Source organism: Salarias fasciatus, chromosome 4, assembly GCF_902148845.1.
Source record: "Salarias fasciatus chromosome 4, fSalaFa1.1, whole genome shotgun sequence".
NCBI classification, from domain to species: Eukaryota; Metazoa; Chordata; class Actinopteri; order Blenniiformes; family Blenniidae; genus Salarias; species Salarias fasciatus.
In genome coordinates, this window is record NC_043748.1 from 20595319 (window position 1) to 20621586 (window position 26268).

At 49.3% G+C, this 26268-nt stretch overlaps 1 protein-coding gene across 1 annotated transcript; it reads left to right on the forward strand.

Moving 5' to 3' along the window:
- Nucleotides 1-1398: 1398 nt before the first annotated feature.
- On the forward strand, nucleotides 1399-23708 carry LOC115386911 (serine-rich adhesin for platelets-like). Its single transcript, XM_030089373.1, has 5 exons — nucleotides 1399-1454; nucleotides 8325-11460; nucleotides 14970-15034; nucleotides 23582-23599; nucleotides 23660-23708. The coding sequence occupies exons 1-5, from the start codon at nucleotides 1414-1416 to the stop codon at nucleotides 23706-23708; spliced, it is 3309 nt and encodes a 1102-aa protein (XP_029945233.1). The 5' UTR covers nucleotides 1399-1413.
- Nucleotides 23709-26268: the final 2560 nt, after the last annotated feature.

A 26268-nucleotide genomic window follows, 5' to 3' on the forward strand; every position in this document is an offset into this window, starting at 1 on the left:
CAGAGCAGATCAGGTCCTCCTCCTCTCTCCACCTCTGTCTCTCCTCCGCCTGTCTCAGCACTGTGGAGAACTGAGCTCCAGGCTGGACAGGAAGCAGCCAGTGGTCTTCTGACTGTGCTGATGAGCCTCTGCAGCTCTCCTGGTTTGAAGTTGAGCACCCTGCTTCCACACTGATGCAGAACACCCAGATGCTCCCTGTGGCGGCTCTATAGAATGTCACCAGCAGCCTCTGTTCCAGGTGGTGAACAGATCCAAGTGGGACAGTTTCTGGACCAGGATCTCCCAGATGATGTGATTAAATGCTGGACTGAAGTCCAGGAATAGCATCCTGACCTGGCTCCCCGGGTTTTCCAGATGGTGTCATACCAGAAGGACGACGTTCATTCAGGTGATGCTGAATTTGACACTTTTAGACTTGTTTCAGATGGGCGTGTCCCATATGAGCGCCCCATTGCTAAAAAGTGCATTTCAGGACAAAACCTGGTCAAAATATTGTCAGTTACATCTTCTATCATCATGTCCTTGAAGAGGGCTTGAAGATGTAGCAACAATATTTTGACCAGAATTTGGCCTGGGATGAGTGTTTTAGCAATGAAGGCGTCCATATGAGACACGCCTGTCTGAAACAAGTCTAAAAGGGTCAAATTAAGTGGTGCCAAAATGAGCGTCATCCTTCTAGGGGCTAAACCACTCCAGATGACTATAACCATAATGATAATAGTGTCCTCTGTGGATCGGTTTGCCTTGTCGGCGGACTGGTGGGGTCCAGAGTAGGAGGCAGACAGGCCCTGATGTGCTGAGAGACCAGTCTCTCAAAACACTTCAGAACAGGTGTAAGTGCCATGGGCCTGCAGTCGTTGGGTTTGTCCACTGCTGTCTTTTTGGGGATGGGGACAATGATGTTCCAGGTACTCTGTCAGGGCCAGCTGCCGTCCTGCGGTTCACTGCCCAAAACAATCGTCTCACTTCACACTCCTGGAGTGTCAGCGTGTCGGTGGAGGGGGATGGGAGTGATGGGAGAGAGAGAGAAAGATAGAGAGATGTTACAGCAGAGGGACAGAGATCTAATGTATTCCAGTCAGCTGACTTCTGACTGAACAAACCTTCTCTACTGTTGTTGACAGGAACATGTTGGAAGAGATGGCCAGACATCAGCAAGAAGAAAGGAGGAGGGAAGAAGAAAGACTCCAAGAGGAGAGGAGGATGCAAGAAGAAAGGAAGAGGAAAGAAGAAAGGAGGAGGCAAGAAGAAAGGAAGAGGAAAGAAGAAAGGAAGAAGGAAGTAGAAAGGCGAAGGCAGGAAGAAAGAATGCAAGAGGAGAGGAGGATGCAAGAAGAAAGGAAGAAGGAGGAAGAAAGGAGGAGGCAAGAAGAAAAGAGAAGGGAGCAAGAAAAGAGATTGCAAGAAGAAAGAATGATGGAAGAAGAAAGGAAGAAGGAGGAAGAAAGGAGAAGGCAAGATTTTCTAATTTTTAAAACACACTTTCATTTACAGTTTACAGTGATACAGTGTGTGTCAGACTCTTAAAAAGCATTCATACTTCCAAATTAAAAAATCTGCAAAATGAAGTTCATTGTTGTCCATACAGCACAGATTGTTCTTAAAACACCAGACCTCTTTAAAAGCGTTTAAATTATTGTTCTGTTTAAAAAAACCGTATTCGAGCCAGAGTCTGGATTTGACGTTGACCTGCCACACTTCTGACGTCCTGTCCTTCTCTGCCCTCCACCTTGTTCCTCCTGCTGACATAAATCACCATCTTGGCTTCTCCTGAGATAAAATTGAGGAGCTGCCACTTGTTTTTTTTTTTCTTTTTGTTTGTAGTCAGCTCCCATGATAAAAGTTCTCTCAGTAAAAGCGGCACTAAAAAAGACTAAAAACCGCCGTTAAAAGAGTGAAGAAGCCTGTGAGCCTCTTGCACTCAGTGAAAACGTGATAAATAGTCTCTCTCTGCTGGCAGAAGGGGCATTTTTAAAACAGCAGGATTCAGGACGGAGATAAAAGCATTGGAGGCCATGGCACCGTGTAAACTCCTCCACTGGAGGTCTGTGGATTGGGTGGCAGCCGACGGCAGGGTGCCCGGCGACCCGATCCTCAGACACAGAGACTAGCTCTAGGGACATGGAATGTCACATCATTGGGGGGGAAGGAGCCCGAGCTTGTAAGGGAGGTTGAGAGATACCGGCTAGATATAGTCGGGCTCACCTCCACACATAGCCTGGGCTCTGGAACCCAACCTCTCGAGAAGGGCTGGACTCTCCACTTCTCTGGCGTTGCCCGCGGTGAGAGGCGGCGGGCTGGTGTGGGTTTGCTTATAGGCCCGCAGCTCCGCCGCCATGTGTTGGAGTTCACCCCAGTGAACGAGAGGGTCGCATCCCTGCGCCTTCGGGTCGGGGATAGGTGCCTCACTGTTGTTTCGGCTTATGGGCCGAACAGCAGTGCAGATTAGCCGGCCTTCTTGGAGTCCCTGGGAGGGGTGCTGGACAGTGCTCCGACTGGGGACTCCATTGTTCTACTGGGGGACTTCAACGCCCACGTGGGCAGCGACAGTGAGACCTGGAAGGGGGTGACTGGATCGCATGTCCTCTCTGATCTGAACCCGAGTGGTGTTCTGTTATTGGACTTCTGTGCTAGTCACAGTTTGTCCATAACAAACACCATGTTCGAGCACAGGGGTGTCCATAAGTGCACTTGGCACCAGGACACCCTAGGTCGGAGGTCGATGATCGACTTTGTTGTTGTGTCATCTGACCTTCGGCCTCGTGTGTTGGACACTCGGGTGAAGAGAGGAGCAGAGCTGTCGACCGATCACCACCTGGTGGTGAGTTGGATTCGCTGGCGGAGGAGTAAAACCGGACAGACTTGGCAGACCCAAACGTATTGTGAGGGTCTGCTGGGAACGTCTGGTGGAACCCTCTGTCAGCATGGTTTTCAACTCCCACCTTTTGGAGAGCTTCTCTCATGTCCCGAGGGAGGTTGGAGACATTGAGTCCGAGTGGACCATGTTCTCCACCTCCATTGTCGAAGCAGCTGCCCGGAGCTGTGGTCGTAAGGTCTCTGGTGCCTGTCGTGGCGGCAACCCCCGAACCCGGTGGTGGACACCGGAAGTAAGGGCTGCCGTCAAGCTGAAGCAGGAGTCCTACCAAGCCATGTTGGCTCACGGGACTCCAGAAGCAGCTGACAGGTACCGGCAGGCCAAGCGAACTGCAGCCCGAGTGGTTGTGGAGGCAAAAACTCGGATCTGGGAGGAGTTCGGAGAGGCCATGGAGGAAGACTATTGGTTGGCCTCGAAGAAATTCTGGCAAACTGTCCGGCGCCTCAGGAGGGGAAAGCAGGTCTCTGCCAACACTGTTTACAGTTGAGGTGGGGAGTTGCTGACCTCAACTGGGGATATCATAGGACGGTGGAAGAAATACTTCGAGGACCTCCTCAATCCCGTCGCCACGTCTTCCGTGGAGGAAGCAGAGGCTGAGGTCTCAGAGGTGGACTCGTCCATCACCCAAGCCGAAGTCACCGAGGTGGTCGGTAAGCTCCTCGGTGGCAAGGCACCGGGGGTGGACGAGATTTGCCCTGAGTACCTCAAGTCTCTGGATGTGCAGGGGCTGTCTTGGTTGACACGTCTCTGCAACATTGCGTGGCAGTCGGGGACGGTGCCTCTGGACTGGCAGACCGGGGTGGTGGTCCCCCTGTTTAAAAAGGGGGACCGGAGGGTGTGCTCCAACTATAGGGGGATCACACTCCTCAGCCTCCCCGGGAAAGTCTATTCCAGGGTACTGGAGAGGAGGATCCGACCGATAGTCGAACCTCGGATTCAGGAGGAACAATGCGGTTTTCGTCCTGGTCGTGGAACAGTGGACCAGCTCTACACCCTCCATAGGGTGCTCGAGGGGTCATGGGAGTTTGCCCAACCAGTCCACATGTGTTTTGTGGATTTGGAGAAGGTGTTCGACCGCGTCCCTCGTGGTGTCTTGTGGGGGGTGCTCCGGGAATACGGAGTCCGGGGCCCCCTGTTAAGGGCCGTCCGTTCTCTGTATGACCGGAGCAGGAGTGTGGTCCGCATTGCCGGCAGTAAGTCGGACCTGTTCCCGGTGCATGTTGGACTCCGGCAGGGCTGCCCTTTGTCACCGGTTCTGTTCATCATTTTTATGGACAGAATTTCTAGGTGCAGCCAGGGGCCGGAGGGGGTCCGGTTCGGGGACCACAGGATTTCATCTCTGCTTTTTGCAGATGATGTTGTCCTGTTGGCTTCATCGAACCCGGACCTACAACATGCACTGGGGCGGTTCGCAGCCGAGTGTGAAGCGACAGGAATGAGGATCAGCACCTCCAAATCCGAAGCCATGGTCCTCAACCGGAACAAGGTGGCTTGCCCTCTCCAGGTAGGTGGAGAGACCCTAGCCCAGGTGGAGGAGTTTAAGTATCTTGGGGTCTTGTTCACGAGTGAGGGACGGATGGAGCGTGAGATTGACAGGCGGATCGGTGCAGCGTCTGCAGTGATGCGGTTGTTGTATCGGTCCGTTGTGGTGAAGAGGGAGCTGAGCCGAAAGGTGAAGCTCTCGATTTACCGGTCAATCTACGTTCCCACCCTCACCTATGGTCATGAGCTTTGGGTCATGACCGAAAGGACAAGATCCCGGATACAAGCGGCCGAAATGAGCTTCCTCCGTAGGGTGGCTGGGCGCTCCCTTAGAGACAGGGGGAGGAGCTCAGTCACCAGGGAGGAGCTCGGAGTAGAGCCGCTTCTCCTCCACATCAAGAGGGGCCAGCTGAGGTGGCTCGGGCATCTGTTCAGGATGCCTCCTGGACGCCTCCCTGGGGAGGTTTTCCGGGCATGTCCCACCGGGAGGAGACCCCGGGGAAGACCCAGGACACGCTGGAGAGACAATGTCTCTCGGCTGGCCTGGGAACGCCTTGGGATCCTCCCGGAAGAGCTGGAAGAAGTGTCTGGGGACAGGGAAGTCTGGGCATCTCTGCTGAGACTGCTGCCCCCGCGACCCGGCCCCGGATAAGCGGTTGAAGATGGATGGATGGATGGATGGATGGAGGTCTCCGGTCCGTTTTCTCAAGGGGGGCTTGTATAAAATCCTCCACTGTGGGCCGGGTCCAGGTCCAGCCTGTCCCAGTGTCTGTGACCACACAGTGGGGGGCCTGTTGCTCAGTCCACCCTTGTGGATGCTCTACACACAGTTCCTGTAAAAAATCCTGTTGTCTGCTCTGTGTAAAGAGAGTCTCTCAGGCTGTGTGACCTTCAGGAGGAGGCCGGACAGATCCCCCAGCTCCAGGCTCAGCAGGACCTTGGGGAAGGGGTCTGGACAGGTCCCCCAGCTCCAGAAATAAGAAATATAAAGCCCAGCATTTAAATAAACTCTGGTAAAATGGAGGCAGCCCCTTGAGATTTAGAGATTTGGGATCAGTCGACAACAGAACATTATCCAGCCCCAACTTATTGGCACGCCTCAGGATGATCTGCATGGTCCCGATCTAAAGTCGAGTCTTCAGTGCAGTTAAAAATCCCCCCCCCCCCCCCCCCCCCCCCCCTCCAAACAATTAGCCCAACCCATACCCACTTACCACCTCAGACAGTTTGAGGAAAAACTGCTTCCTCTCTGCACCGGCTGTTGGAGCATAAGTGTTAATAAATATAAGTTAAACGTGGTGGAACTGAGCTTTGACTAAAAGCAGCCTCCCCTCTACACAATGCTGGACCTCCAGGGAGTCGGGGTTAAAAGCCCTGGAGAAGAGGAGGCCCACTCCTCCACTGAGAGGAGTAAGGTGGCTCAAGATGTGCCCCCCCCTCTTTCCTCCATTCAGCCTCAATGCTAAAATCACGACGTGTCTCCTGAAGAAACAGGACGGCTGTCTTCTTAAGTGTGGCTGTCTCATAGACTGACTGTCTCTTTCTCAGATCTCTGGCTCCATTTAAGTTTGAAACACCCAGCTTGAAAACATCCACGATAAATGAGATGTCTAAAACCAGGATAACAACAAATAAATTAAAAATTAGATTAAAATTAAAAACCACTTGGCTGCCACCCTCATCATTTAATTGTTTTCTTGCTTTCCGCACCAGTTTCTCGAACCTATAACAATCCTGATCGGTCAGGCCAGACTCCTGCCTGTTACTCATATGCAGCCTGGCTGAAAAAATAAAAACACTAAAATCAGGAAAATGATCCCCCACCTCCACCCTGTGCTGGTGACCAGTTTTTCTGTGAACTGTTAAAAGAAACATCACTGCTGTCTGACACACACTCACTCAGTATCATGTGAAACCCAGCTCTCTCCACACAACTTTTCTTTGCATCTGAACTCTTACTTTTTTCTTTCTTTTTGCTGGTTTTATTGGTTCCACTTTTTCCTCCTCCATCTCTGCCTCCTCCACCTGTTCAGCCCATGAGGCGCTCCTGCCTGCTCCTCCTTCCTCCTCCCTAGCTTTTCCACCTGCTCCTCCACCACTGTCTCACCCTGATCATGCTCCATCCACCCCTCCACCTCAGCTTGCTTCTCCTCCCCTCTCTCACCCACTATTTTTTCCTGTTTCTTCTCTCTTTTTTCCCTCCACCTCCGCAGAGTTATTTACATTAGTGTCAGTGTCCCTCCACCCACCAGACTCACTCCCCTCTCCCCTGCCGCCACCCGCTGCTTCACCCGGTGTGTTGACACTCCTCCCCCCGTGCTCGGTGCTCTCCTGTGGGGGCACGATAGACCGCCTCCTCGGGAAGGTCCGGTGTAGGACAGCGAGGCGGTGTTATTGAGGCCTGTAGTCGTTGGGGCTGTCCACTGCTGTCTTTTTGGGGATGGGATAATGATGGAGGTTTAGAGGCAGAGTGGGATGCTGGCCAGTGACAGAGGCGAGTTGGAAATGCGAGTGAGAACTCCAGTTAGCTGGTCAGCACACGCTCGGAGTATTGTGTCAGGTACTCTGTCTGGGCCAGCTGTCTTCCTGGGGTTCACCGTCCGTTTTTCTTTCTTTTTTTTTTTTTCCCCCTCGTCCTGTTCGTCAGCTGGGGTGTGCAGTATTGTATGATTGAAGCCTTTTACTGTCCGAATGTCCGAACTCATGTTAATCTTAGCAGCCGGAAGAGATGGAATCTCCCAGGTAGACGCCCACACTCCGGTCCAGAAGAGGGCAGAGGGAAGCCCCAGCCGGGAACCCCGGTGGGCCCCGGGGCCCAGGCCCCAAGAAAGCTGTTCACATTCACTAGTTTGGTAAAAAGGCATAACCTTGCCGGTAAGCTGAATTCTCTCAGTATTTGTTCTCACACTACAAGAATCCATCTTGTACCGCTCTAGCCTTATGTGTTCGGGATCAGACTTTTTTCGGCCGGACAAATCACGCTCAGATTTTTTTTTTTTTTTTTTTGGTCAGACCAATCACGCGTCGTGACATCAAGCTGTGATGGAAGCAGGAAGTGATAGACTGCTAATAATATTAGCATGGTTAGCGAAAACAATGGATATCCCGACAGCGATTAAATCTGTTTTGGATGAACCCTCTATTGCGTCTTTGAAACACGATCAGCAAGAGGTTTTTTCTTTGCAGTGATTGGCTGAAACCAAACATGGTTAGGCAGGTGCACTGTGTCCTTCCGTCCAAATAACGCAAAGAGTTCTACAGCAAGTCCCTCCTTCCCCAAACGGATTTGCTGAGTGAAATCCCAGATTGACATGTGAAGCAATTCGTTGCTGCACACGTGAATATGGCTTTTGCCAGCTTCAAAAAGGCACAGTTTAAAATTGAAAAAAAAAAAAAAAAAAAAATTTGAATTAATTTTTTTTTTTTTAAATCCTATGAAACACCTTCAGCCACTGCATCATTATGGTAGGCAATTGGGAGGCAGAGGAATTATGACAATGCAAATTACCAGCATGGCGCGTTCGGATGGAACTAAAATTTTCAGCAGTTAACACTTCAGTGCCATCAAAATGTTGAACTGAGGCAACATGCAACGGCATTTTGATGGCAATGATGTTTTATCATGGCCAGCAACCGATGAAAATATACAATACAGAGACAACTGCTGGGCAACAATTCCTGAAGCAGATGATCGTAGTCATTGTCCAACTCTCTCACTGTAGGAGAGGCTAGATGTGTGCAGACTAAAGGAAGGCCTGCTGGAGCTTTGCTGGGATACTAACCAGAGAAAAGTTGAACTCTAACAACCCATTTACTTTCTGTGTCTGGAGAACCCAGCTATCGAGAGAGAGAGAGAGAGAGAGAGAGAGAGAGAGAGAGAGAGATGTTACAGCAGAGTGACAGAGATCTACTGTATTCCAGTCAGCTGACTTCTGACTGAACAAACCTTCTCTACTGTTATTGACAGGAACATGTTGGAAGAGATGGCCAGACGTCAGCAAGAAGAAAGGACGAGCACTGTGATGGCAGCATCTGGCCCCGAGGCGGCAGTATCCGGCACCGAGCCAGCAGCATTTGCTGCGGCGAACACAGTCACCACTGCGGCGAACAAAGTCACCACAGCGGCGAACCCAGTCACCACTGCGGCGAACAAAGTCACCTCTGCGGCGAACACAGTCACCGCTGCGGCGAGCAAAGTCACCTCTGCGGCGAACACAGTCACCGCTGCGGCGAGCAAAGTCACCTCTGCGGCGAACACAGTCACCTCTGCGGCGAACACAGTCACCGCTGCGGCGAACAAAGCCTCCGCTGCGGCGAACACAGTTGCCGCTGTGGCAAACACAGTCGCTGCTGTGGTGAACAAAGTCGCCCCTGCAGCGACCACAGTCACCACTGTGGCGAATGAAGTCACCGCTGTGGCGAACACAGTCAAAACTGTGGCGAACACCGTCACCACTGCGGCAAACAAAGTCACCGCTGTGGCGAACACAGTCAAAACTGCGGCGAACACAGTCACCACTGCGGCAAACAAAGTCACCACTGTGGCGAACAAAGTCAACCCTGCGACGAACAAAGTCACCTCTGCAGCGAACACAGTCACCTCTGCGGCGAACACAGTCACCATTGCAGCGAACACAGTTGCCGCTTTGGCAAACACAGTCACCGCTGCGGCAAACACAGTCACCACTGCAGCGAACACAATCGCTGCTGTGGCGAACACAGACACAGTCACCACTGCGGCGAACACAGTCGCCGCTGTGGCGACCAAACTCACCACTGCGGCGACCAAACTCACCACTGCGGCGAACACAGTCACCACTGCGGCGAACAAAGTCACCACTGCGGCGAACACAGTCACCGCTGTGGCAACCAAACTCACCACTGCGGCGAACAAAGTCACCTCTGCGGCGAACACAGTCACCACCACTGCGGCAAACAAAGTCACCTCTGCGGCGAGCAAAGTCTCCGCTGCGGCGAACAAAGTCTCCGCTGTGGCGAACACAGTCGCCGCTGGGGCAAACACAGTCACCGCTGCGGCGAACAACGTCACCACTGCGGTGACCACAGTCGCCGATGTGGTGAACAAAGTCGCCCCTGCGGCGACCACAGTCACCACGGCGGCGAATAAAGTCATCGCTGCGGCGAACACAGTCAAAACTGCGGCGAACAAAGTCACTGCTGAGGCGAACACAGTCAGCGCTGCGGCAAACAAAGTCACCACTGCGGCGAACAAATTCACCGCTGCGGCAAACAAAGTCACCACTGCGCCGAACACAGTCACCTCTGCGGCCACCACAGTCGCCACTTTGGCAAACACAGTCACCACTGCGGCGGACACAGTCGCCGCTTTGGCAAATACAGTCACCACTGCGGCGAACACAGTCACCACTGCAGCGAACACAATCGCCGCTGTGGCGAACACAGACACAGTCGCCACTGCGGCGAACACAGTCACCTCTGCAGCGAACACAGTCTCCACTGCAGCGAACACAGTCGCTGCTGCGGCGAACAAAGTCAGCACTGTGGCGAACACAGTCACCGCTGAGGCGAACACAGTCACCGCTGCGGTGAACAAAGTCACCGCTGCGGCGAACAAATTCACCGCTGCGGCAAACAAAGTCACCACTGCGCCGAACACAGTCACCTCTGCGGCGACCACAGTCGCCACTTTGGCAAACACAGTCACCACTGCGGCGGACACAGTCGCCGCTTTGGCAAATACAGTCACCACTGCGGCGAACACAGTCACCACTGCAGCGAACACAATCGCCGCTGTGGCGAACACAGACACAGCCACCACTGCGGCGAACAAAGTCAGCTCTGCAGCGAACACAGTCTCCACTGCAGCGAACACAGTTGCTGCTGCGGCGAACAAAGTCAGCACTGTGGCGAACACAGTCACCGCTGAGGCGAACACAGGCACCGCTGCGGTGAACAAAGTCACCGCTGCGGCGAACAAATTCACCGCTGCGGCAAACAAAGTCACCACTGCGCCGAACACAGTCACCTCTGCGGCGACCACAGTCGCCACTTTGGCAAACACAGTCACCACTGCGGCGGACACAGTCGCCGCTTTGGCAAATACAGTCACCACTGCGGCGAACACAGTCACCACTGCAGCGAACACAATCGCCGCTGTGGCGAACACAGACACAGTCACCACTGCGGCGAACACAGTCACCACTGCGGCGAACAAAGTCAGCTCTGCAGCGAACACAGTCTCCACTGCAGCGAACACAGTCGCTGCTGCGGCGAACAAAGTCAGCACTGTGGCGAACACAGTCACCGCTGAGGCGAACACAGTCACCGCTGCGGTGAACACAATCGCTGCTGCGGTGAACACAGTCGCTGCTGCGGTGAACACAGGCACTGCTGAGGCGAACACAGTCACCGCTGCGGCGAACACAGTCACCGCTGCGGCGAACAAAGTTGTCACTGCGGCGAACACAGTCACCTCTGCGGCGAACACAGTCACCGCTGCGGCGAACACAGTCACCTCTGCGGCGAACACAGTCACCGCTGCGGCGAACACAGTCGCCGCTGAGGCGAACACAGTCACCGCTGCGGCGAACAAAGTCACCGCTGCGGCGGACACAGTCGCTGCTGCGGCGAACAAAGTCTCCACTGCGGCAAACACAGTCGCCGCTGCGGCGAACACAGTCGCCGCTGTGGTGAACAAAGTCGCCGCTGCGCCGAACACAGTCGCCGCTGTGGCGAGCGCAGTCTCCGCTGTGGCGAGCGCAGTCTCCGCTGTGGCGAGCACAGTCTCCGCTGTGGCGAGCACAGTCTCCGCTGTGGCGAGCACAGTCACCACTGTGGCGAACAGAGACACAGTAGCCGCTGCGGCGAACACAGACACAGTTGCCACTGTGGTGACCGCAGGGACCGCTGCGGCGAACGAAGTCACCGCTGTGGCAACCGCAGGGACCGCTGCGGCGAACGAAGTCACCGCTGTGGCGACCGCAGGGACCGCTGCGGCGAACGAAGTCACCGCTGTGGCGACCGCAGGGACCGCTGCGGCGAACGAAGTCACCGCTGTGGCGACCGCAGGGACCGCTGTGGCGAACACAGTCGCCGCTGTGGTGACCTTGGAGAACTCGGCGGTGAGTCCGTCGATCCCAGGCGACCTGCCTGCAGCCCTTGCATGTTTAGGCAGGCCTCCAGTTGTTCGTTGGTCTCCTCGAAGACAGGCAGTCCCCTCATGAACCCCTCCAGGAGCTCCTGCTTCTCCTTGAACTCACTCCCGTACAGGGAGGAGTAGAAGCTAGGGATGGGAATTGTTAAGAATTTAGCGATTCTGAATCCATTATCAATACTGCTTATTGCGATTCCTTATCAATTCTCTTATCGATGCTCATTGAGTGAGTAATGAAACAATACAAATGGGGTCTTTGCATTAACTCTTTAATATCTTCATCCTGAACAGAAGAAAAAAATATCCATGGAATGAAAACTTTGCAAGCTGTAAGTAGCCCCAGTTTAATATTTTCGTGTGAAATGCAGCCAAACTCTGGAGCTTCTTCCTGACGCCAGGTTGGAAAGCTCAAAACCAAATGAGTCCAGCCTCACACTGGATGCCCATGCGTGTCTGGTCCAGTTCCGCAGCACTGTCACTCACACAGTCTTGGTGTGTCTGCTGTCAGCTGACGGAGCTTGCCAGATCTGCCCCAAATATGTTAAAACCATCCAACAATAGAAATCAATCCAAACCTCCATCTCTGTAGAAAATGCATGTTAAAACCATGAAAAACGGATTTGCATTTAGAAAAACATGTCACCAACACATAACCATTCCATCAACCCACCTCGGGTTCAAAAGAAGCTTGATTGTGCAGAAACCTGTCCAATCTGGCAACACAGCCCCTCCGGTCATGGAGCTTTGTTTTGCTATTTTGGTGTCTTTGACTTTCCTACAATGAATACAACATCGTTCATTCTTCTAATGCATATAATGATTAGATCGCAATATTTGTTATATATTCTACCAGAAGAATTACAAAAAACAATGTTAAGGCTAAAACACGACACAGATTTTATTTTGAAATCAATGATTTTGGAAAACGTATCTACTTTACATCTGGCACCCAACTTGAGTCTGTTTACATTGAAGCAGCCGGGCTCCAGCAGAGTGAGGAAACATGTGATCCTTGCTGATGGTTTCGCGGCTCTGTAGCGGCGGCAGAGACAGTGAGTCCATGCGCTTCACACATGGTAAATCCTCTCGCACACAGCAGAACCAATAAGCGGAATCGTTAAGGAGACAGCCAAACAATTCCTTGGAATCGAGACATGAGGAACCGGTTCTACAAAAGAACCGGGTCTCGATTCCCATCCCTATGGGAGAGTGGAGTTTGGTTTACTGGAGAGGTAGAGCTGGGTGTCATCCGCATAGCAATGGAAATGAATACCAAATTTCCGGAAAATGTTCCCAAGGGGAAGGAGGTGTATGTTGAAGAGGAGGGGCCCCAGGACGGAGCCCTGGGCCACGCCAGAAGTAACAGGGGAGGGCTGAGAGGTGAAGGACAAGCTGGATGAAATGAGAGCTCCAGTGAGGGAGGAGTGAAACCAGTGAAGGGGGGTGTGAGTGATGCCGATGGAGGAGAGTCTATTGAGCAGGATGGAGTGAGAAACAGTGTCGAAGGCACTCAGATCGAGGAGGATGAGGATGAAGACCAAACCGGAGTCAGCTGCCATGAGAAGGTTGTCTGTGATCTTAATTAGTGCTGATTCAGTGCTGTGACGGGGACGGAAACCGGACTGGAAACTTTCATAAAGACTTTTGAGGGTGAGATGGGAGTGGAGTTGAGAGGAGACAATTTTCTCCAGGATTTTGGAGATAAAGGGAAGGTGAGAAATGGGGCGGAGCTTATTGAAGTTGTTGGGATCTGAACCAGGTTTATTCAGGATAGGACTGACAGCTGCAGATTTAAAAAGAGCGGGAACAGTTCCAGAAGACAACGAGGAGTGAATGATGGTTGATATGAGGGGGAGTAGAGAGGGGAGGCAGGATCTGACCAGGACTGTGGGGAGGGGGTCCAGCTGACAGGTTGAAGGCTTGGACTTGTACCCCTTTCACATTGGCCAAAAAACCTGTTTAAACCTGCAAATTACCCGGGTCCTCATGGCAGTGTGAAAGTGTTCACTCAGCATTAGACCTGGATTTTTCAACCCTGCAATTGACGCGGGTTTTTAGCGGGTCGCTACTATCGGCTTTTGAGTGGATGGGCGAAAGGGAGTGTGAAAGGCAGATGCGAGTTGACGCGGTAACTTACGTGATGACGTCGACGCAGCGTGGCTACATTAGCACGCTAGTTGTTGTTTCTGGACACAGCGTGAGATTTCCTTCGTCAAGATGACCCAGTATTGGCAAGATAGCGAGACCAGAGAGCTCCTCTGGATCCGTGGGGAAGAGGAGATTGGTCTACAGGTAACGGGGACTGTGTTCCACTGCATTGTTTACTTTCGCTTTGCTCCGTCGTGCTGATGATGTCATCAACGCGGACACTATCAATGCGGGGAGGCGCAGCGATGCGGCTCACCAGCAGGTGGTTAGACGCGGGTCTGCATGCAGTGTGAAAGGACACAAAAGGCGATTATTAGCGGGTCGAAAACACGGGTCGACCCGCTAGTTGCAGTTTGAAAGGGGTATTGGTGATGAGGTCAGAAATATCAGAGGGAGGAGGGAGTTCAAAGGTGGAAAGTAGATGAGATTGTGGGAGAGGTTCAGAGGAGGTGAGAGGTGAGGTAGTGGAGCCGAGGAGTTGGTGGATTTTGATGACCTTGTCATTAAAAAACTTGAGGAGAGAGTCTCAAGACTCTGCAGAGTACAGGTTGGGGGGGCAGGGGTACAGAGTCAGGGGGTTGAGTAATGCTGTTGAATATGGAAAAGAGTGTCTTACTGCTGCCAGGACATCCAGGCAGGATGTCCTTCACGGAGGACACCATTTTTTCAAATCTGGACAGCTCGCGGGTCAGAAGCTCGTCTGGTACAAAGGGAGGGACGTTGGACAGGATGACCCGGACAGCCGGCTGAGACAGCGGCTGGACCGGGACGAACCTGTCCATGACAGTAATGCCCAACTCCACCACAGCATTGGCCTGCTCCACCTGGTCCAAGAAAATCACCACGACGCTGTTCATCCTCTCGACCGACTTCGCATTATCGTAGCCCACCTTCTCCCTCACAGCCAGGGCCACGTCCTCCACGCTGCAGGGGAACTGGGCTACAACCCGGACCCCGTGTTTGCGGGTGAGCTGTCTGAGGTTGGTCATGGCTGCAGCCAGACCCCCAAACAGACCGCAAAACCCACCAAGTAACCCAAAAATGATAAAAAAAAAAAAAAAAAACGTGCTCTGTGATTAATGAACTACAGTGAAAGTGAACTTTAACAATTTAAACAAACAGAAAAAACAAGCAAAAAAGCCACACCACACACACCACGCTCTCACACACTCCAGCCACCGCCCTCTCCCAGCATGCACCACGAGAGAGAGAGAAAGAGAGAGAGAGAGAGAGAGAGAGAGAGAGATGTTACAGCAGAGTTACAGAGGTCTACTGTATTCCAGTCAGCTGACATCTGACTGAACAAACCTTCTCTACTTTTATTGACAGGAACAAGAGCAAGAGGGAAAAAGAAACACGGAAGAAGAAAGGCAAAGGAAAGAAGAAAAGAGAAGGCAAGAAGAGATGATGCAAGAGGAGAGAAGGATGCAAGAAGAAAGAAAGAGGGAAGAAGAAAGGAAGAAATGGTAAATGGACTACACTTGTATAACACTTTTTACCCTGCATGACAAGGCCCAAAGCGCTTCACACTGAAATACCACATTAACGCATTCACTCCATACTGGGTGGTGGTAAGCTACTATTGTAGCCACAGCTGCCCTGGGGCAAACTGACAGAAGCAAGGCTGCCAATCTGTGCCATCGGCCCCTCCAACCACCACCAACCATTCACTTTTGCACTACTTTCACACTTAGGTAAGGTGGGTGAAGTGTCTTGCCCAAGGACACAATGACAGTTTTACGCCTGCGGGAGCAGGGATTGAACCGCCAACATTCCGGTTATGAGACGACCCGCTCTTCCAACTGAGCTACTGTCAGAAGGAAAATGAAAGAGAAGAAATGGAAGGAGAGGCGAATGAGAATCATGGATTTCCTGATCATGGGTTTAATTATGGTCATCGCTTTAATTGTGATCTTTGCTTTAAAAATGATATTTGCTTTAATTCCGTATCTGAGTTCATGCTGGAGTTCAGGTGAACAGGAACAGAGAGCTGCGATTACAGAAAGAGAGTTGAGTACTGGACTCCTCAAGGTCCAATCAGACGACTTCCAGATGTCCAGACTCCCAGAGCTGGTCTCCAAGCACAACCTGGATGTCTTCCTCAACACGGGCAAATCAGATGCTCTGGACCCGCCGCCGCCTGACAAATCAGATGCTCTGGACCCACCACCACCTGACAAATCAGATGCTCTCGACCCAACACCGCCTGACAATTTAGATGTTCTTGACCCACCACCACCTGACAAATCAGATGATCTAGACCAGGGGTCTCCAACCCTGTTCCTGGAGAGCCCCTATCCATCAGGTTTTCCTTCTTTCCTTGTTTCTACACACCTGCTGGCATCAAAAGGCTCATTACTGGGCTGTGCTCTATGCTTGGTGATTAGAGAATGATTAGATTCAGGTGTGTTGAAGCAGGGAGAGAACTAAAAGATGCTGGATAGGGGCTCTCCAGGAGCAGGGTTGGAGACCCCTGATCTAGACCCACCACCACCTGACAAATCAGATGCTCTAGACCCACCACCAAAGGACCAAATGACTGAAATTGCCCCGCTGGTATCTCCCTCTGAGCCCGGGGGTTCTGATACTGAAGAAGGCCGCTACGTGGACAAGGATGGACCAGGTGCACTTGTATATCCATGGATGCAGCAAGACAAGTAGGATGAGGTCGTCTGATGAAGATCACTCCCCCAATTTGATTAAAACATTTCCGTTGCTACTGCTTATACATAGCCATATATATTCCTGCGTTCACACGTATATACTCCAGAATGAAGGCAATTGTTTTAAGGATGATGAAGATTCAAGTTAAAAATACATTTATTTATTTACTGATTGATTTATAGATTGACTTACATTCACAACACAGAATCAACTGAACAGACAGCCAGTACAAAGATTTTTTTTCTCCAAAATTAGGATTACATTTAGATGGATTAGTTGTGGACATTTTTTTGGAAATTTCTGTAGTTTGATATATATATATATATATGTATATGTATATATATATATATATATATATATATATATATATATATATATATATATATATATATATATGTGTGTGCATAGTGTGAATAATACATAGAAATCCATATTAACAATGTGCAATTTACTGGAGTTGTGATCTGTGGTATGAGGGTTCCAAGCTCCTCCAGGAAAGGGTTTTCATCAGTACGACGTAGACGAGCCAAGATCAGTGAGGGACGCCTTTTTTATTTTCGTTTACATAAACTGTTATGCTCGCCAACTGCAATGAAGATGTGATCTTGTGAGGAGAAAGACAGTGTGTGTTTATCCCCACTCGTTTCAGCACACTGAATATTCCAGCTGGCTATTCTGAAATAAACAATATTAATCTCAAGTCAGTTGTTTGGCATTTTTTTTATACCAAGTAAAGAATTAAAGAGCTCCGGGGAGATGTGGACGACAAAGTCCGGGGCTTCAACACAACCAGGATCAAGGCCTTAGTAGAGGATGTTACGTGGCGTGGATCTGAGGCTCAAGTGCAGGAAAGTGAGCGCATTCAGACGTGCAGGTCAGGATGGCGTTTATTAGAACAAAGTTCTTGAGGGCAGCAGTTTCACTCCAACCGTAGAATTCCAATGGAGAGCTTTACTGAGCTCCAAGCAGAGCAGCGGAGGGAAGGGAGGTTTCCAGGAGACAGGCAGAGCGGCGGGCGGTCAAGGTGGATCACAGAAGCGGACTGGAGAGCTGGTTGAGGCTGGCTACATGGGCGGATCTACCAGGGTGGCATCGGGTGGCAAATGCCACCCTAAAATGAACCCGCCACCCCAACTGCCACCCCAACTGGCAGTAATGAACTGAAAAATCTAACAGTTTGAGGGTGAAGGTCCGATGTCCGACGACAGTGAATGCAGCACGAGACCTCTTTGATGGCAGAGACAGGAACACATGGGCGCGCAGCGAGAGAGAGCCAATCGGGAGTCAAGGAGGAAGGAACGAGGAAAGAGGTAAAAACCACCATCTAGTGTTTGAGGCGCGCCGACGTGTTCTTCATAATCCGTCCGGGTCCGGACTCAATTTGCTGCTGCTCACCCGAATAACGGGGCTGGGTGTGTGTGAGAGTGTGAGCTCTGCTTCAGGCTGAAAAGACGAGCACAGGAGGAAAAATCTGAGTCCAAAGAGGACGTGTTTCTGCTGAAAACCCACCGAATCGAACCGAAACCAGCCCCATAAAAACACAGAGATCCACAGCTTATCAACACACTGAATATTGATTCAGTTTCTGTAAAGGGCAACCCTGTAGATTTACTTTGAAAAATCAGTAACACTTTACTTTAAGCACCCGGTATAACACATTATAAGTAGTTATAAATACTCATACATGATGCTTTATAGGGTTAGGGTTGGGGTTCGGTCCTGGCATTGTGATCATCTATGAGTGTTTATAACTATAGCTACACGTGTTATAATGGCATTATAATGCTTTATAAATGTACTTTTAATGTGGGGCTTCAAGTAAAGTGTTCCCGAAAAATCTTACAGAAATGAAGAGAAAAGGGACCCTACAATTTTTTCAAGGTCAGAGAAATACAAAATGAAGAATGACATGAGGTTGAAGAAGAGAGAGGGGATGAAGACAAGGTGGAAGGTGCGAGAGAGAGAGGCAACCATGAGGTGGAAGTAGAGGGTGAAGATAAAGACAAGCTGGTGGAAGAGAGAGACGACCAAAGAAAATCTGGCTAAGATTACCTTGGCCGGCAGGATGGAGAACATGTGGAGGAAGGAGAGCACCACCAAGAGCTGTCAAAGAGACAGGAGAGGTAGAGGACAGTGCCTGAGCCTCCGGTAGAGCTGGGCCTCATGGTATGGAAATTGTTTCTGCATAATTTACCAGGTTACATATTAAAAAGGACAATTACCGAAATTGACATTTTTCTGTCATTCCATTTAACAGCTATCGTTTAGACTTCTTCAAATAGATATTCATGTTTGCCTAAATGTAAGCACTTGGGAAAACGTTTAAATGTTAAACTATAGTCAGGTGGTGACAGATTATTATTATTGCGTGTACAGTGCATTTTCAAACTATTGCTCAGTTTAAATTCCAAAATTAAACAAAGCAAACATATCCTCCCTGACTTAAATGTTAGTATGTGTGTTTATACGTTCTGATGGATATAATGAACTGTTTTAAGTTTTTATTCTCTTAAATTAGTGCAGATTCAGTCTAGTTGTGAACCTTCTCCCTTCCATCTTCTAGATTTATCGAAGTCCAGATGTGAACCGTCGACACCACGCCAAAAAGGGAAAGTTTTTAAATACTGTCCAGGGAGGAGCCAGGAGAAGCTTCCGGAGTGAGCAGTACCAAGCTAACCCTGTTTAGAGGACTCAGTCCAGGAACGCAGCACACTGTTTTACCTGTTGTCAGTTTTCCTTCCAGAAACTCCCAAGACTGTTCACTTCATTTAATGGATATCAAAATGGGACAAAGAAACAATGAAAGACAGTGGTGTTGCTTCTCAGCTTCTGTACATCTCTGTTTGGTTTGCTGAACAAGTCTGATCGATAAAACCTGAAAAATAAAGAGTTGAAAATGTGACATCAGTGTAAATAGTGTAAATTCTGCTGAACATGAAGCAGTGTTTTTGCTGTTCTTGTTTTCTGATAGCTCTTATTTGTGTTTATTACTGTACAGAAAAAAAACCTGTATGAACATAGTTACAAAATATTTTTGTAGTTTTTCTGACTGGAAGCTAAATGTATTCAAGTGGGACCTCAAACGCAATGTCCAGTGTTTAAGTGCCACGACCTGCTGATTTCCATTGTGTATTTATGCTGCTGACTTCATTACACTCCATTAGGAGAGTTTTTTTTTTTCTTGTACAAATGCTGCTTACATGTGGAATATGCAGTATGTTCTAAGTTATGTACTAAGTCTTGCAAGCAGGAATACTTCAGTGTAAATTATCTATTTCTCATCAAACTACGTTAACAGAAAAATTATGCACAGATAGAGAAGGAGCTCCTGGCGATAGTGTTTTCAGTCATTGAACAATCCAGAGAAAACCACTGGGAACTGCACCATCCAGACTACAGCCGATGTTACTTCAGCTGCCGCGCTGCAATCTTATTGTTATCTACACACCAGGTAAAGAGCTTCAAATAGCAGACACACTCCCACGAGCTACTGCAGATTAGCAGCACAAACAGTGTGACATTTGAGGCCCAGCCGACAGGACATACCAAGGTCCAAGGTCCCCGGTGAGGTGTTACACAGGCTTCACTTATCCAAACTCACCTGTCATCCCGAGGTCAGGAGAGTGTTGTTCCACCTGCAGCGTGGATTTTGGTGGCCTGGTATGTGGAGGGACATCAAGGCAGGGCTTGAAGCAGGAAAAGATCGCATGCCTGAAAATTTTTTGGGGGGGGAGGAGGGGGGAGGGGGGGCTACTCCAGGTGGCCTTCAGAAATATAACATGTTGAGTCTTGAGATATAATCATGCATGTTAATCTCTGCCTGCTTTTTAAGATCATACATAATGACGCATCTCCACCACTGAAACAATTTATTTCTCTGTGCTCTGAGACATCAACACGGACCACTAGGTCAGTGTCGAGGGAAGAATGTTGTATCCCACGACAAAAAACTACATTTGCTAAATCATCTTTCTCTTGTGTAGCCACAGATCAGTGGAATAACCTCCCAACAGAAAAAACAGCCTCACAAACCTGAAGTCTTTCTCCTGTTTGGTAAAGAAATGGATCCTATCAACTCAAGTTTGCACACATGGTTTGGTAAGGGTGGGATAGGGAGGGGGGGTATTTTATTGAATATTGTATGGGTGTGTGGGGGGTACTTTATACTCTCAGGGCGCGTGCGCCTGTGTTTGCAGACAACTCTGCTCTGTCTACTCTTAAAGCTATCCATTTTAATTTCACTGGCCTCACTGTCACTATCTTTTTACTGTTAGAAACTGACGTCTCATTGTTCATTTCATTTGTTTTTACTGTTTATTATTTTAATACATCAACCTACTGAAGGGACAGCAGGCGGAAATTAGCAGTATGCGCGCACACGGGAAGTGTAAAGGATTCTGAATTGATAAGGGGCAGATATTATAAGCTTTTGCTTCTTTCTGTACCTTTTTATTCATCAGATCTGTGCTGAAGTATGTGGATGCAAGTATGTTGCATTCACCTTTTTTTTATTTCAATGAATGAAATTAATAAATCAAATCAAAAGTATGCTACAACCTGGTACAGGCATCTTTCCCTTTTTCTGAAGGATAATGTTTACATGTACACTGACCCTTTTCAAAAATAAAAATAAACTGAAACTGAACTGAAACAACTTTTTGTTATTGTTTTGTGTTTTCCAACATTTTTGGGAAGTTATCCGACCTGTCGATAAGAGGAACCAATGAGACGATAGGGAGTTTTTTTTCTTTTTTCTTTTCCAAAGCCATAACAACCTCAGTCCAGGACTGTCAGGACATGAACTCCAAACTCTCCGCCTGACTCGGTTCGCCACAGAGCTCAGACACTTCTGATCTGTTTCTGAGCGCCTCCCCGGGCTGCGCTCTGATCTGGCGGTTTGCCTCTGTTCTCCACGGAGCTCAAACAAGCTCCAGTATGTTTCGCGACGCGAATTTTCGTGCAATGAGATTACATACAAAGTCAATGTAATGACGCAATTGTCGCTCATCTTGAGTGGCGGGGGACGGCTGGCGGCGAGCGTTTCCAGCGAAAGAGTCGCGCCCGGCAGCGAGTAGCGCGGCGAGGGCGGCCGTTTTACAGAGAAAATATATGGTTTTCGAGCAGCCAGGAAGCGGCGAGCGGTCACGTGGTGAGAATTCAGCGAATTCAGCTGAGGCCGCTCCACTCTCGCCGCTGAGAGAAGACACTGAAGTGATCAGCGCACGGCTAGAAACCAATCAGATGCTTTGTCCAAAGTGTGAAACACTTAAGGCCCGCCCAGCTCGCTCTGATTGGCTAAAACTCCTGAACATTGAGCACCACTGGTAGTTAGAACGGTCACTTAATGACTGCTTACAGAGAAGAAAAAAAAACCCAAAATATCTCCACGCCGGATTTCCGGCACTGTGCCGGAGGTCTTCAAGCCCTGTCAAGGCTTACGTTCGTTCCTGTACCGAGTGTTCTTTCGGCTTGCAAGACAGCTTACGTCCTCACGCTCCATGTCATCAGGCTCCTTGGCATCCCAGTTGACATGGAGAGGGAGATTGCTGTCTCCTTGGTGGGACAGCACATCCGCCAATGCCAACAGGTCTGGCGCCTTTAAAGCTATCTTAAAATAAATTGTTTCCTTAATGAGTTAAACCATATTTGATGCATTCTTCTTCATTACAGTTCAAATTAAAAAATCGAAAATTCGTCCCTATTCACATCTTTCAATAAAACTCGCATTTCTTTTTAATCAAAAGCAACAGGTCCCCAGGGACGATAAGTCTATTACTGATGATGAACTTTAGCTGAGGTTCTACTAAAATGAGGCCAAACAGCCTCAAAATGTTGGTCTTAGCATGTTGAGAGTAAAGTTCTTCAGGACACTTTTCAAAACAAACCTCTTGCATACGTTTATAACATGGGGTTTATAATTATGCTTATAATCAAAGGGTTGGACGAGCAAACAAACTTTCAAACTAACCACAGGAGTTGCAGAGGAAAGAGCTCAGTCTGGGCCAGAGCTTCAACTCAGCGCCAGAGATGGGAAATAACGGCATACAAGTAACGAAGTACATTTTTTTGGTATCTGTACTTTACTGAGTATTTCTTTTTCTGAGTACTTTTTACTTGTATCAGCTACATTTTAACAGAAGTCAAGTCAAGTCAAGTCACTTTTATTGATATAGCACATTCCTCCACTTCCAGGTAATGAATCAGCAGGGGATCTGTGGACTTTGTGCTGAATGTTACCTGCTGAAATGGAGCTGCCCAGTGACTCAGGTGGAGTCCATCCTGTCGATAAAAAGCTGGGCGGTTCCAAAAAAAGTTAAAATTGCCTGTGAAATAAAAGTTGGGAGCTGTGCAGGAGTGCTGGAGTCAGATGTTGAGGCTGAGCAGTCTGGAGAAGCTCAGCTCTCCGTGAGAAGGTCAGTAAAGGTCCACTGATAAAACCCGACCTCCCACAGCTCTCCAACAGGTTAAAATCCTGGTCCGTAACCTCTGACTGTCACCAGGCCATGTTGTTAGTCCCGACGTGGACGATCATCCAGCGGATTGCAGGAGCTCCAGGAGTCTGTGGAGAATTGTGGGGACAGTAGCACCAGGAATACACCATATTATGGCGTTAAAAAAAGCAAATATTCCTGATGCTACTGTCCCCAAGCAGAAGCAACATAGGACAGAAGAGGGGACTAGGTGGGGGTCAGTCAGTGACATGGGTGTCCAGGGCAGGGTGGTCCCGGTTCTCACTGGGACGGTGGTCCTAGTTCTCTCCGGGATGGCAGTGGCTCCTGGATCAGCCCGGGATGGTTGCTGCCGCTCCAAGACTGACGAGGAATGGTCCGCCTCCAGGACTGCAGTGGAGTGATCTATCTCCGAGGCCATGGCGGAGTGACGAAGTTGGGACCCAGCAGGACAGAGGACCGTCGCGGTGTCTGGCAGCAAAAGCTTCCGGGTCATCGTGGCAGTGAGCCATGGACCTGCCGGAGGATGTGGGAGCAGCAGAAACCGCAGTGGACCAAGGACCTTCACCACCTTGCTGTCGTGCTGTGTCAGGGCAAGTAAACAGTTAGAGATTTGGTATTGGAGGTGTAGCCACGGTGGTCTTAGGCCTGTCATTGCCCCGCACCAACATTTCTGCCCGTGAGTGCTGGTGGTCTAGTGTGGAGCAGGAGGGAGCCCAGGTGCTGTGGCAGCAGCGGCTCCAGCAGTGGCCACAAAGAGATTGCTCATGGGCTGCCGCCTGGGTCATACCCAACAGATCGTCTTTCTCCCTGAGTTTCTGTCTGCAGGCGGATGTCCTCGCTCAGGTCAGTGATGATCTTGTCCACTTCTGTGACCTGGAAGTGTGGGTGAGGTTTGCGGTGCAGAGTTGAGGCCATGTCGGGGCTGACAGCACCGGTACCCATGGGACCATGACTCTGATCTCTGGTGCCCGGGGTTCACTACCAGTGTAGCCGTGCTGCTGTCTTGCTGACTTTCAGCCACCGCCTCGCTGCTCGGAAGCCAACACGCTGAGTCCTCAGTGCCGTTGCCTCAGTGCTGTCATTTCTTCTTATCTCCTTTTTTCTTCTTGCTGATGTCTGGCCATCTCTTCTAACTCACTCCTGTCAATAAAAGTAGAGAAGGTTTGTTCAGTCAGATGTTAGCTGACTGGAATACAGTAGACCTCTGTCACTCTGCAGTAACATCACTCTCTCTCTCTCTCTCTCTCTCTCTCTCTCTCTCTCTCTCTCTCTCTCTCTCTCTCTCTCTCTCTCTCTCAGGTCGTAAGAGTTCAACTTTTCTCTGGTTTATTTGACCAGCAAAGCTCCAGCAGTGCTTTTCCAGGCCTTCCTCTAGTCTGAACACATCTAGCCTCTGCTATAGTGAGAGAGTTGTGACAACTATCGCCCGCCTCCGCCATTTTTGTCCAGCAGTTGTCTCTGTATTGTATATTTTCATCGGTTACTGGCCATGCTAAAAAAAACAGTGCCATCATAATCTCATAGCATGTTGCCTCAGTTCAACATTTTGATGGCAGATCACAGTGGTGGTAAGGAAGACTCGGCAGTGTCTCCCTCCCTGAGAGTGCTGAGGAAGAACCACCTGGAAGAGAGGCTGCTGGTGACCTTCTATAGAGCCGCCACAGGGAGCATCTGGGTGTTCTGCATCAGTGTGGTAGCAGGGTGCTCAACTTCAAACCAGGAGAGCTGCAGAGGTTCATCAGCACAGCCAGAAGACCACTGGCTGCTTCCTGTTGTTGGGGTTTACGATTGTTAATTGGGAATAAATTACTAAAGCATTGATTACTGAGAGTAATAAATACTTTAAAAGAGCCGTTCAAACGAACGACTCGTTCATTGAACGTCACAGCACTACTTCAAAAGAGTGCAATCCTGGGAACAGCAAAGATCCTGCAGAACCCTCAAGCTCCCAGGTCTCTGGTAGAGGACCAGAGCTTTAAGGAGGCAGACACAATACCGCTGGGTTGGCGAGAACACATTTTGTATATATACTGTATATGGAGAGAGAGAGAGAGAGAGAGAGAGAGAGAGAGAGAGAGAGAGAGAGAGAGAAAGAGAGAGAGATACAAAAAACATCTTCAGCGTGAGCTCTGAGCTGAACTCAGCCATGACAGTCTGCAGCTGTGTGTTGCCATGGAGACCAGCTGCACTCAGCAGCCATGACAGTGAATCAGCAGTTTTTCATCCACTTTGCATGGTTGAATAAATGTCGTTTCTCGAGAACAGAGAGGTGAATTTTTTTTTTTTTACTGCAAGCGTCAGAAGCCTTTCATGGATTTATCCTGACATGTTCATGTCTGTAGGATCATCCATATAGGCACAGTGAGTTTGGAAAGATGTGTGAACTTTTGGATTTGAGTGAGAAAACTGCACAATACATTGGAGTGGATGGGAGAACATTCTGCACTTTACTCAAAGAAATGTATCTGGAGAGAGAACCGTTTGAGATAGAGACAAGATGAAAGCGATGTGGGCGTCACAAGGAAAATACCTACATTTTGATGTATAATGTGTTAAGATTGAGCCAGAAATGTGGCCTGGGGGACAATAGAAACCTTTATTTTTTTAAAACGGGTCTCCTGATTGAGAGCAGGAAAAGACAAAGTTAATTGGAGAATGCGGAGAGCAAAATGAATAATCACACATCTACACAACAGCAGATGTTACGATCCAGCGGCGACATCCAGTCAGGACGCCATATAGTGGCGACCGGGACATGCAGCTGAAACCCACCCCCGTGATGAGCAGGCCCTACACTTCCATACACAGCCTTCCCAGTGCCGCCCACCTGAAAAACAAAACACAGTCATACAACACCCCTCAGGGGACGCTGATGTGCGTGATGGGCGTGACACTCCTGACAACCTGCAAAAGGGAAACAAAGAACACAATTTTAATTGACATCTCAGTCATCATGTAACTTGCATCATTTTCATTATTTCTTGGTGAGAATACAGTACTGCTCACTATACATGACAGTGTAATCTACTGACCCAGACAGATCATTTAAAGAAATAAAGGGTTGAAACGTTTTAATCTGTGTAATGATGCTATATATATGGGTTTCACTTCCCGAAATGTGTGACAAAAAACATTTTAACTTTCATGATATTGTGACTTTGAAATGTAACTTGGATAGCTTGTCATATTGCTATAAAACATGAATGCATGTTAGCAAAGCTAAAGGCAGTTAAAATACCATCCTTACTTGAAAAATAATGCAGCTTTAGCTTTTAAGGTTCTTCTATTATCACAAATATAAACTGTGAAAACATACCTGACATGTTTCATTGTCCTTTTATTGCTTTTACAGTTATTCATATCTGGATTTCTGCTGTTTTTATGTTGTTTTATCTCATGCAGCTTTTAAGTGTGATGAACGTCAGTGCACACTGCTGAGCAGCAGTCAAAACTTGTCTAGTTCTGCATACCTTCCAGTGCTCTGTAGTTATGTAGCTGATCTCTCTCTCTGG

Coding starts and splice junctions, on each gene's coding strand:
- LOC115386911 (XM_030089373.1), top strand. CDS start 1,414: ATGATGGAAGAAGAAAGGAAGAAGGAGGAAGAAAGGAGAAG. Junction 1,455..8,324: donor AAGGAGGAAGAAAGGAGAAG/GCAAGATTTTCT, acceptor TGTTATTGACAG/GAACATGTTGGAAGAGATGG. Junction 11,461..14,969: donor TGACCTTGGAGAACTCGGCG/GTGAGTCCGTCG, acceptor TTTTATTGACAG/GAACAAGAGCAAGAGGGAAA.